Source organism: Schistocerca piceifrons, chromosome 1, assembly GCF_021461385.2.
Source record: "Schistocerca piceifrons isolate TAMUIC-IGC-003096 chromosome 1, iqSchPice1.1, whole genome shotgun sequence".
Taxonomy (NCBI): domain Eukaryota; kingdom Metazoa; phylum Arthropoda; class Insecta; order Orthoptera; family Acrididae; genus Schistocerca; species Schistocerca piceifrons.
Window position 1 is genome coordinate 403,070,588 of NC_060138.1, and position 13,185 is coordinate 403,083,772.

The following is a 13,185-nucleotide window of genomic DNA, read 5'->3' on the forward strand; positions in this document are numbered from 1 at the left end:
CTGAAATCGTAAGAACTTCTGCACCTTTCATGGCCTGCAGTGGAACCAGGTTTCAACGTATGTGTGATAGCATGGGAGAAAGTGGAAGCAACGGTCATCACTTCTATTGCAGTGATGTCAAAAAGAAAAGATGGTATTTATGTTCTATGGTGCAAAGTTGAAACTGGAAAAAAATATTTTTTGATTATTAATATCAAATAAAGCACATGCAATGAGTTGTGGGTGAAAATCTTGATGGGCCATGAACTGAATTATACTTTGTTTTTGCACAAAATACCCAAAACCCAAAAAACTAACAGAAAGATACAATTTAAATAGAATACTACACAGCTATTGAGGTACTGAACTGTGATTGTATAAATTGTCAAACACACAATTTAACAAAAATCATCTTTTTCTGCTGACTCAGGAGCATGGAGGGGAAAGGCAAACAAAAAGTGTGCAGATATTGAATATAGTTTCCCTTCACATTGTAAACGAAGATACAAACAAAAAAGAACAAGGTCCGGATTATATGTGATTGGCTTTACTTCTTGGGCACTTTGCAAATGGATAGAACGGTTACTAACTGCAGTCACTAACCAATCTGTAACCACATAGTTGCTAATAATCTCTGCACAAAGTGAAAATGAAGCTGAGCATTAGTAATGGCATTGTCAAATGAACAGGAAATACTGAATATCCTGGTGAAAAAAGATAATACTAATTTCGGCAATGACAGCAAAGAAAATCAATCATGTTCTATTTAAAGGACATTTCCAGCATTCATCTTAATGATTTAAGGAAACTAGAGAAAATCAAAATTTAGATATGAAAATCAAAATTTAGATATCTGATGGTGATTTGAAGTCTATACACTCCCAAATAGGAGTCAATTGACTTTATCTTCAGTATAACTTGTCAGTTTACTTCAAAGGCCACTGGGTAAGGAAGAGAGCACAAAAAAGGGTTCCAAGTTCTCTCTCTTGTACAGCAAGAAATAGGGTGTAATCTTTTAGTAGCAACTAAGGAACAACAAGAAACAAAGTTGATGTGTACTGCCTACATCCTAAACTACCACAAAAGAATTTTGAAATCATATTTCTCCATATCTTTAGAAAATGTTGTGTCTGTAGTTTGATCATTTGTTGCACAAACACTACATTCAAATAGTTAACTTCACGAAATCCAGGTTACTTTCTGACCTCTGCAAGAAGCTGCCAATGACAGTTAATTTGTTCAATTTCAAGTGGCACTGTGTGCAGAGTTCTGTAGCACTGGACCAGTATACACACAAATATGTTAACATGTAGTTGCCAAATTGAGCTGCCCACTAGTCGAGATTTCATCAGACAGCCTTAAGTCACTTCATAATGAGTGGAAGCACGTTGCATATTTCCCAAGTATACACTGCCAGAAGAAAATGTGACACCCTCATGGATAAGGTCACTCATTTTATTTTATTGGTGCTTGTTCATCATTGTAGAATTATACAATAAAAAAATTCAAACTAAATGAAACAAGTCACAGTAAAAAGTGCCCAATATGCAGTGTACTCCCCTCTGGCTGCAACACAGGTGCTTATTCTATGCAAATGATCGTAAATGTGCCAGATGGCATTATGTAGTAAGACTGTCTCAAGCATCTTGTACATTTTGTTGCAATCTCACAATGGTTCTTGAATGCTCTGGAGAACAAGTAAGTTCCTGCTTCGATGTGTCACATACGTTTTCAATTAGTGAGAGATCCGATGATCTTACTGTTCAGAGCAGCTGTTGTGCACCAAAAAGAGAATACTGCATCGCAGCAGCCTAATGTGTACATGCACTGTCCCACTACAAAAGCACATTACCTTCCTGTTGAAGAAATGGCAGTAGCATGTGGATAATGCCAGTGTAATGTAATGGATACTGGTTATGTTACCAAGTAGAAACACCATATGTGACCATGAGTTGTAACTGATGGCAACCCACAACATGAGGGTTAACGTGGGAGCCTGGCCAGAGGCACACATGATTTTGGTCCTGCTACATGCAGACGAATCCCAATTTACCCTTGCTTGACACCGCAGGTGCAATATGTGACTAGTTCTCTTCCCTGGATGATGATCAGTCTGTTACTGCTCTTCGCACATAGGGTCAACCCCTACACAGGTGCCTAGTAAGCAGATGACCAAAACTTGGTCTATTGTGTGGGTATGTTTCCCTGAACATTGCTGGAAGCAGTGACACGCCATCGATACATTGTGTCCAACATGTACATCAATTTGCTTATCACGGTGTATATGCAGGAGGGGGTGGGGAAAAAAAAGGAAAAATTCCCGGATTTTCTCAAAATTTACCAATAAAAAATACATTTTTACGCAGTTAAAAATACACATTTTCCATGTTAAGTGACAGTATACTTTTCCTAGGAACTGTAAAACTTATCAATATTTTGAATGGCTACACAGAATGTTAGTTTAAATCTTGATCGTGATGACCTTTGGTTAGCCAGCTCATATCACGTGATCTCGCCAACTGCTGACAGCGGATATTTAGAGCATAGGGCAAGTCACGTTGTCAGCCAATAACAATATCACTGATAAGTAGCGCAAACACACAGTTTGGAAAAGTTAATATTCTAAATGAATGTACAGAGTATAGTTACAAGAAAAGCAGAGCTTTTACATATAATATTGGCTGCGAAGATTAATAAGCTGCAAGAGAAGCTAAGCCTTCAGATATACAAGGGTTGGAACTTTAATACTGGCAATTATTTATTTATAGCTCGTACAAAATAGATACATGTTTCAAAGTTTTACTGACCTTCAAAGTAGTCACCAGCATTGTGTATAACCCATTGGCAGCGATGTGGAAGTCGTACAACACTCTTAGCAGTGCCAGTTGTGTAGACAGTTCGAGCGGTGTGGTCTATTGCCTGACGAATTAGTAGCAGTTCTGAAGCGAACGACGATAAGTATTTCCTTCAGTTTAGAAACTGAGTTGAACTTACAAGGGCTTAAGTTAGGGGAGTGCAGTAGGTGGTATAGCACTTAGCAGCACCATCAGTCAAACAAATCAGTAACTGCTTGCACTGTATGTGCTTGAGCACTGTCCTGCAAAATGATGGTCAGCTCCTGCAGGAAGTGTCATCACTTCTGTCTATAAGGTGGTCATAGGCTGTGTTCCAAAACTGAACTGTCAACACAACTGGCACTGCTGACAGTATCCTACAACTTCCACATCGCTGGCAACGGGTTATGCATAATGCTGGTGACTACTTTGAAGGTCAGTAAAACTTTGAAACAGGTATCTATTTTGTACAAGCTGTAAATAAATAGTTGCCACTATTAAAGTTCCAACCCTCGTAATATTGGTCTCCTTTTGTGTGTTACACTTTAAGATACAACACACAACTCTGCCATAAAAATATTAAATAATGACATAAATGTCTGATCTTCTGGGAAATTCTTCCAAATGGGATGTCCTCAAAGTGTTAATTTCTAAACAAGAGCCAAACACTCTGTGAGTTAAAAAATTAATTGCACATTCTCGCACATTACATAATCCATCTTGCGTAAAAGGAAATTTACTTTGAAAGTAACAATTTCAAACTACTATTCGAAATATTTTCCGGTGACCTGTTAGGAATATGTTCCTTTGAGCAGTTGCCAGAGAGAGTCAGAAAAAAATGTTATTGTTTGTGCACAGCTACGATGACATAAGAAGCCAGTATGTTTGTGCATGTAAAACATTAAGAACTCTTACATTATATTATAAAAGAAAGACGATGTCAGAGGATACTCCAAGAGCACCGGAATTTCGTAAACCATACTAAAATGCATAATTCAGCTTAACATGCACATTCGTTTGTCCAAATTCACAAGGAAGTAGAACTCAACCTATTATTAGCTTTTCAGTGCGGTTTTTGGGATGTAAATTTTCTTGTGAGTACCAGCACTGTATTATTTCATGCTTGGTTCTTTATTATGGCATAATGCCATTCCTGCCAGAAGATGAAAACATGTACTTTAAATTCAGTGAACAGTTGAAACTAGCCAATAGTGTGGAATGAAACACTTCGTTTGGAAGAAATAGACTGCCTCAGCAGAAAACACTAATAAAAGTAGAAATTCTTTAGCAAACTGACAAAAATAACTTCATTGTTCTGCAAGGAGATTCATGCTTGACTGTCACAAAGATGTAAATAAAATAAAATCTGAAAATTGAAACTAATAACATATTTTAGCCTTCAGTAATTCACTTGATAGTTCCTGGCCACATAAATCCACTTTTTAATTTTTTTTTCATTTGACATGAGAGCTGTAATGAAGAGGAAATAGCAAAATCACTAAACATAAACATGGGTCACTTGGAGACTACCCCCCCTCCCCATTACAACTCAAACTTCTCTGCACATGCACAAATCTGGCAACTTGGGCGCACCAGAAAAAATTTTTGTGGGTAGCATCTGGCTGCTTTCTGCTACTGACGATACAGCTAACAGCCACACTTCATGTAGCCAGAAGAGGGAGCGGTACTGCTCATACGTGACAACTGCGCATGTGCATGAGCTCACTGTCAACTGCTCAAATGAATCTAATGTAAACAGTTGTGATGTCACACTCATCAGAAGCAGCTTGTTGTTATGAAGCATTGCATAGTCTTCGTCCTAAAGCATTTGACACATTTTGCTGTTGGCAGACACTTGTGTGAGCACTGTGTTTGCAACTTAAGTTTTATTTTTGTTTTTTCCCCTCCTTTATGTTTTATTGCTGCAGTAGTGGAATACAGTAATATTCTTTAAGAAGTATCAGTTCTTACCACTCAAAATTACAAAAATTTAACAGAAAACCAAAACAATAAAAATTCACGTAATTCTAAAAAATTCCCGAGTTTTTCCCCAGTTGTCTCGTGGTGTATATACACCCTGGTCTATACATCCATCCAGCTTCCCACAAGACGAACCTGTTCAAAGGGCTGCAGTTGTTCAACAGGAGTAAGTGCCTGTCGGTGGGAAACGGCTATACCCTATACTGCATTCCCCATATAGATAAACCTGATGCAAAGATTACACCTTGTATTCTTCCACATTTGCTCAAATCCCATTAGGTTTCGTTTCACATGGAATGAAAGCCAAGCTGTGTCCAGTACAGTCAAGTATGATCATAAGGATACATTTTACGCTGTTACACACACAACAGATTGAGCGATAATGTGGGATGACAGCTTTACTGATGTATTTAACTTGGACAACACTGGCCAGCCAGCTGGTCCAACTAACCTACAATGACGTGAGCAGTTGCAGTTCAAATGCAAAAACAGACAAGCAGGGAAACAATACAGCTTCAAATGTATTTTAATTTTTAAAGAGAATGAAATAACATTCGGCAAAACTCCAGCACTACCGCACACTTCGTAGGTAACCAGATGGAAAGCATAAAATACTCTCGTGCTCACCTAACAAAGTATTCTAATCACAAACAAGAGTAGTGAAAATTCGTTAAACACTGGGTAATTTTTCTCAGTGAGCTGTGTGTGCTGCAAAAGCATACTGCATGTATTTCACAATACTGCTGAATTCTGACGCCATTGAAAGTATTCGTTACAGTCAGTCGTCTGGTAATCTCTTAGCTTCTTCCTTATCCGAATCTGAGAAATACATTTCACTTCTGGGTCATCATCTACGCTGATAAAGATTCGATCAACAACAGAATCCATGAAGCCACCCATGTGGCACATTTTCTCCTCCTTTTATGATGTGCCATTCTATATCCTACCAGTGTTTGACAATGACGTGAAAAAGCTGTGTGCATTAGTTCCAGTACATCTGGTAGCTTAACAGTCTTGTTATTTCTTGCGACAAATCACTTAACTAGGCTCCAGATCAGTTCTGTTGAGCTCATATTGAAATGGTACAGTGTCAAATGTAAAAATGTGGCATTTGTATGGTGTGCTTGATGCTATGAAATTGATTGTTTTTCATGTTTCTATGACCCCTATCACTCTGAGATTACATCTGTGGTATAAAACAATGGACATAAAGATTATTTGATTTTTCATTTTTGTCATACAAAATTAAATTGTCATGGTTTCTTTCTTTTTTTTTTAATTTAAGAAATCTTTGTTAACAATCTTTCATAAAATATGATAAATAAGAATTTATATTTGAAATGAAAACAGGAATTTCGCATGCAATATGCAATTAGAAACAAGAAGACATGCATAATTCATAAAAAGTGTAGGTATTTCAAATTGAACAGGGGTGGAGGGGGCATACAAGATGTATTTGAACTAGCAATCCATGAACTGCTGCACCTGATTATCAATGTACTATGCTAACAATTTCATTCTACATCCAATGTGTATTTATATCTCAATTCTATCAAACACAGTCCTTCGAAAAACTTCAAAGCTGATTTTTCCTGTAAATTTATGAAAAACATTAAGAACAATCTATTTCTTGGCACTTTTTAACTGTGTTTCACAAGCTATTTCACTATGGAGCAGTGAATTAACAGCATGGTAATCAGAGCACAACAGTACAGAGACTGGGACTGTACATAATTTTTGAAATAGAAACTACAGAGCTGAAGTGTGATGATGTTCTGGTCTTCAGTCCTGAGACTGGTTTGATGCAGCTTTCCATGCTACCCTATCCTGTGCAAGCTTCTTCATCTCCGATTACCTACTGCAACCTACATCCTTCTGAATCTGCTTAGTGTATTCATCTCTTGATCTCCCTCTATGATTTTTACCCTCCACGCTGCCCTCCAATACTAAACTGGTGATCCCTTGATGCCTCAGAACATGTCCTACCAACCGATCCCTTCTTCTAGTCAAGTTGTGCCACAAACTACTCTTTTCCCCAATTATATTCAATACCTCCTCATTAGTTATGTGATCTACCCATCTAATCTTCAGTATTCTTCTGTAGCACCACATTTTGAAAGCTTCTATTCTCTTCTTGTCCAAACTGGTTATCGTCCATGTTTCACTTCCATACATGGCTACACTCCATACAAATACTTTCAGAAACAACTTCCTGACACTTAAATCTATACTCGATGTTAACAAATTCCTCTTCTTCAGAAACGCTTTCCTTGCCATTGCCAGTCTACATTTTATATCCTCGCTACTTCGACCATCATCAGTTGTTTTGCTCCCCAAATAGCAAAACTCCTTTACTACTTTAAGTGTCTCATTTCGTAATCTAATTCCCTCAGCATCACCAGACTTAATTCGACTACATTCCATTATCCTTGTTTTGCTTTTGTTGATGTTCATCTTCTACCCTCCTTTCAAGACACTGTCCATTCCGTTCAACTGCTCTTCCAAGTCCTTTGCTGCCTCTGAGAGAATTACAATGTCATCGGCAAACCTCAAAGTTTTTATTTCTTCTCCATGGATTTTAATACGTACTCCGAATTTTTCTTTTGTTCCCTTCACTGCTTGCTCAATATACAGATTGAATAATATCGGGGAGAGGCTACAGCCCTGTCTCACTCCCTTCCCAACCACTGCTTTCCTTTCATGCTCCTCAACTCTTATAACTGCCATCTGGTTTCTGTACAAATTGTATATAGTCTTTCGCTCCCTGTATTTCACCTCTGCCACCTTTGGAATTTGAAAGAGAGTTTTCCAGTCAACATTGTCAAAAGCTTTTTCTAAGTCTACAAATGCTACGAACATAGGTTTGCCTTTCCTTAATCTTTCTTCTAAGGTGAGTAAGGTCAGTATTGTCTCATGTGTTCCAATATTTCTACAGGATCCAAACTGACCTTCCCCGAGGTCCGCTTCTACCAGTTTTTCCATTCGTCTGTAAAGAATTCGCGTTAGTATTTTGCAGCTGCGACTTATTAAACTGATAGTTCAGTAATTTTCACATCTGTCAACACCTGCTTTCTTTGGGACTAAAATTATTCTATTCTTCTTGAAGTCTGACGGTATTTCGCCAGTCTCATACATCTTGCTCACCAGATGGTAGAGTTTTGTTAGGCCTTGCTCTCCCAAGGCTGTCAGTAGTTCTAATGGAATGTTGTCTACTCCTGGGGCCTTGTTTCGACTCAGGTCTTTCAGTGCTCTGTCAAACTCTTCACGTAGTATCATATCTCCCATTTCATCTTCATCTACATCCTCTTCCATTTCCATAATACTGTCTTCAAGTACATCACCCTTGTATAGACCCTCTATATACGCCTTCCATCTTTTCACTTTCCCTTCTTTGCTTAGAACTGGTTTTCCATCTGAGCTCTTGATATTCATAAAAGTGCTTCTCTTTTCTCCAAAGGCCTCTTTAATTTTCCTGTAGGCAGTATCTATCTTACCCCTAGTGAGATGAGCCTCTACATCCTTACATTTGTCCTCTAGCCATCCCTGCTTAGCCATTTTGCACTTCCTGTCAATCTCATTTTTGAGACATTTGTATTCCTTTTTGCCTGCTTCATTTATTGCATTTTTATATTTTCTCCTTTCATCAATTAAATTCAATATTTCTTCTGTTACCCAAGGATTTCTACCAGCCCTCGTCTTTTTACCTATTTGATCCTCTGCTGCTTTCACTACTTCATCCCTCAACGCCACCCATTCTTCTTCTACTGTATTTCATTCCTCCATCCCTGTCAATTTTTTCAGTATACTCTCCCTGAAACTCTGTACAACCTCTGGTTTAGTCAGTTTATCCAGGTCCCATCTCCTTAAATTCCCACCTTTTTGCAGTTTCCTCAGTTTTAATCTACAGTTCATAACCAATAGATTGTGGTCAGAGTCCACATCTGCCCCTGGAAATGTCTTACAATTTAAAACCTGATTCCTAAATCTCTGTCTTACCATTATATAACCTATCTGAAACCTGTCAGTATCTTCAGGCTTCTTCCATGTATACAACCTTCTTTTGTGATTCTTGAACCAAATGTTAGCTATGATTAAGTTATGCTCTGTGTGATTAAAAAAAAACAACAACAACGTTGATGGCTGTTCAACAACGTTGATGGCTGTTGATACATTAGAATATCTTAATGTTCCATTTAACATAAATTAGTAATAAGATACTTAATATATAAGTAAGACATACTTCCGAGAGCTTAACACCACCAGTGTACGTGTGCTATGGCTTCTGACCAATCATCACATTTGTGTTTGTCTACGTTAGTTCATTCTTATGATGAACAGAATAAATGTTGCAAGCACTGCTGACCTCTAAACTCAGCACAAGTTACTACTGCTCAGAGTGTCAAAACAGAGTGCACAGACAAGCTGCATTATTATTACTCTTTTTGGGGGGTGGGGAAGGGGGATGGGGGGCAGTGTCATTAAGATTCAGAAGGAAATTTCCAAATTCTTAGATTTTCGTTGGAAATATAGTTGTACATAATTTTATGCAATTAACATTACAGCTCTCTTGGTGATAAAACCTCAGTAATAATTACAGAAGGCAGTTTCCAAATGAAGATCGGACTACAGAATGCACTCAGTTTCTTCAGTAAGCTACAAACAGTTTTTCTAAGAATGTACAAAAGATACACGGGATGTACCTGCTTCATGTAATTGGTCATTTCGCTTGGCTCTGAATCATTGCTTGGTGAAGCATGTCTTGTATGTTTGTTCTGATGGCAGCGCAGGCACCACTCAGTGATTATCAGTAGTTCCCCTGTAGTCATGTCCATTCCCGAATATACCACACATCCTCTTGTTCCATGACCTACAAACAAACATCACCTAATTATTACACTTGAGAGAAAAAGAACAATGACATTAAATCTTAAGGATATCCACTCCTATTTTCCACTGTGCACTCTGCATACATTCAGAATGTTCCAAACGTCAAGTGAAACATTTCTAAAATGCACTGTCATAAAAGAATGTATGTTCTACAGTCGCGATCAACAGGATTGACCTATAACAATCCTCCAATACAAAGAAAGGAATAAATGCAACAAATCTGTGGTGTCCTTTGTGGAAAAAAACAAAAGATGTTATCCAAAGTCATATTTATAAAGAAAGAAAACTGTTTCCTGCTCACAGACAACTTTAAAGTTAACTGATGCTTATAAATGAAAAGTAAAAAAGTTGTGGGTGTTCTACAGTATGTTCCAGTACTGTAGAACTTTAACGATTTTGTGCTTTATCCCTTACAATTATGAAATTGTTCTACCAAGACGTTTTTTTATTTATTTATTGGTCCTGTGAATATAGGGACTGAACAGTGTACAAAAGATATTGGACCATTCATTAATTACAATACATATTGCTTAATTTTTTTTCTTTTTCTCAGACATCATTCTAACAAAAGATAAAATTATTCACTATTTTCTTACTCTACACATTTTATAAAAACAATCATAACTGGTGATGCAGTTTTGTATTTCTAGGTATATCCTTACTGTATAGAAACAGTACCCTACCAAGTAATCCTTCACAGTTGATTTGAACTCGTTTAAGTTCATTATTATTTTTGTGGATTTGGGTAGTGCATTGTACAATTTGATGCCAGGATGGAGCATATCTTTCTGTAACAACATTGTGTTTGTCTGTTGTACATGTACATCATTTATTTGTCCTGTGTGGTAGCTATGTACAGATTCATTATGGGTGATGCTCGGACTGCTGCTGTTTAGTTTTTCTTTTATAATAATTACATTTTCAAGTATATAAATAAATAGAAGTGATAGTATTTTATTTTTCCTAAATAGTCACTTGCATGATGATCTTTGATCCAACCCTTCCATTAATCTAATAATCTTTTTCTGCAATCTAAATGATTTCTGACTAGCTTCACAATTTCTCCAAAACACACCATATTTCAATATTGAATGAACATAAGCAAAATGTATAGTCCTAAGCTTATCATGTAATACACACGTTCTTATCACTCCCCCTCGCCCCCATAAACTATGGACCTTTCCATTGGTGGGGAGGCTTGCACACCTCAGCGACACAGATACCGTACCGTAGATGCAACCACAATGGAGGGGTATCTTGTTGAGAGGCCAGACAAACATGTGGTTCCTGAAGAGGGGCATCAGCCTTTTCAGTAGCTGCAGGGACAACAGTCCGGATGATTGACTGATTTGGCCTTGTAACATTAACCAAAACAGCCTTGCTGTGCTGGTACTGGGGATGGCCGAAAGCAAGGGGAAACTACAGCAGTAATTTTTCCCAATGGCATGCAGCTTTACTGTATTGTTAAATGATGATGGCATCCTCTTGGGTAACTTATGCTGGAGGCAGAATAGTCCCCCATTCAGATCTCCGGGCAGGGACTACTCAGGAGGACGTCGTTATCAGGAGAAACAAAAGTGGTGTTTTACGGATCGGAGTGCGGAATGTCAGATCCCTTAATTGGACAGGTAGGTTAGAAAATTTAAAAATGGAAATGGATAGGTTGAAGTTAGATGTAGTGGGAATTAATGAAGTTTGATTGCAGGAGGAACAAGACTTCTGGTCACGTGAATACAGGGTTATGAATACGAAATCAAATAGGAGTATTGCAGGAGTAAGTTTAATAATGAGTAAACAAAAATGGGGAGAGGGTAAGGTACTACGAACAGCGTAGTGAATGCATTATTGTAGTCAAGATAGACACGAATCCCATGCCTGCCACAGTAGTACAAGTTAATATGCCCACTAGCTCTGCAGATGATGAAGAGATTGAAGAAATGTATGAAGAGATAAAAGAAATTATTCAGATAGTGAAGGGAGACGAAAAATTAATAGTCAAGAGGGACTGGAATTCGACAGTAGGAAAATGAAGAGAAGGAAAAGTAGTAGGTGAATATGAAATGGGGATAAGGAATGAAAGATGAAGCCACCTGGTAGAGTTTTGCATAGAGCATAACTTAATCATAGCTAACACTTGCTTTAAGAATGATAAAAGAATGGTGTATATGTGGAAGACGCCTGGAGACAATGGAATGTTTCAGACATATTATATAATGATAAGACAGATTTAGGAACCAGGTTTTAATTTGTAAGACATTTCACCCAGGGGCAGATGTGGATTCTTGACCACTTTCTATCGGCTATGAACAGTAGATTAAAACTGAAGAAGCTGCAAAATGGTGCGAATTCAAGGAGATAAAACCTGGATAGACTGAAAGAACAAGGGGGCTGTAGAGTGTTTCAGACAGAGTATTAGAGAACGACTGACAAGAAAGGGGGAAAGATACACAGTAAAAGAAGAACGGATAGCTTTGAGAGATGAAATAGTGAAGGATCAAGTAGGTAAAAAGAGAAGGGCTAGTAGAAATTTTTGGGTAGCAGAAGAGCTACTGAATTTAACTGATGAAAGGAGAAAACCTAAAAATGCTGTAAATGAAGTAGGTGAAAAGGAATACAAACGTCCCAAAAATGAAACCGACAGGAAATGCAAAACGGCTAAGAAGGGATGGCTAGAGGACAAATGCAAGAATGTAGAGGTATATATCACTAGTGGGTAAGATAGATACTGCCTAAAGGAAAATTAAAGAGACCTTTGGAGAAAAGAGATTCACCTGTATGAATATCTTCTGCCTTATTTGACAGCTGCTCCATAAACTCTGACCTATTACATGATCCCCTATGACTTCCAAATCGACTCACTTTTCTTCCTCAATCAAAGCACCCCCCTTCAGAGATCTCCAATGTTCTCTTTTCAACTATCAACTCTCTCCTCTGTGCTGAAAAGTGGAATTCCCAAGCATTCTTAATGTCGATACACTGACTTTTAATTTCACCACAGATTGTTTTCATCTGTCCACATGTTGAAACAGTTCTTCTGACAAACATTTCACTTCCAATTTATTCACATTTTACCTGCAGTCCTTTCACCATGGCTTACCTGTATTTTCTATTCATTTCCTTCCTGTATCTCATAATTCTGTATCCCTGAATATCACTTCCTGCTTTCATCGATCAAATGAAGTATTTCTTTTACCCAAGATTTCATCGCAGTTATCTTCCTTCTACGTATGTTTGTCTCACCAAATTCTGTGATTGCCTTTTCTGAGACGATCATTCCTCTTCAACTAATCTGTCCACTTCAGTATTCAATACAATGGTATCCGTAGCCTCACAGATCTTCATACGCATCTCATCATTCCTCAATACTACAGTATCCCCTTCTTTAAACAATGATTCTTCTGGATGAGTCTCTTAAATTTGGCCTACTCATCATCATTACTATAATGTGATCACTCTCTATATCTGATCCTGGGTATACCTTAGACATCTGATTTCTGAATCTGTA

The 13,185-nt window shown here is 37.8% G+C and overlaps 1 protein-coding gene across 1 annotated transcript in view; it reads right to left on the reverse strand.

Annotated features, from left to right (window-relative positions):
• The window catches only part of LOC124788618 (eIF-2-alpha kinase GCN2), a 312,712-nt gene that overhangs the window by 195,687 nt on the left and 103,840 nt on the right, over positions 1-13,185 (reverse strand). Inside the window, exon 7 of the mRNA XM_047255891.1 lies at positions 9,494-9,660. Within this exon, the coding sequence (XP_047111847.1) occupies positions 9,494-9,660 (167 nt within the window). The remainder of the gene's footprint in view (positions 1-9,493; positions 9,661-13,185) is intronic.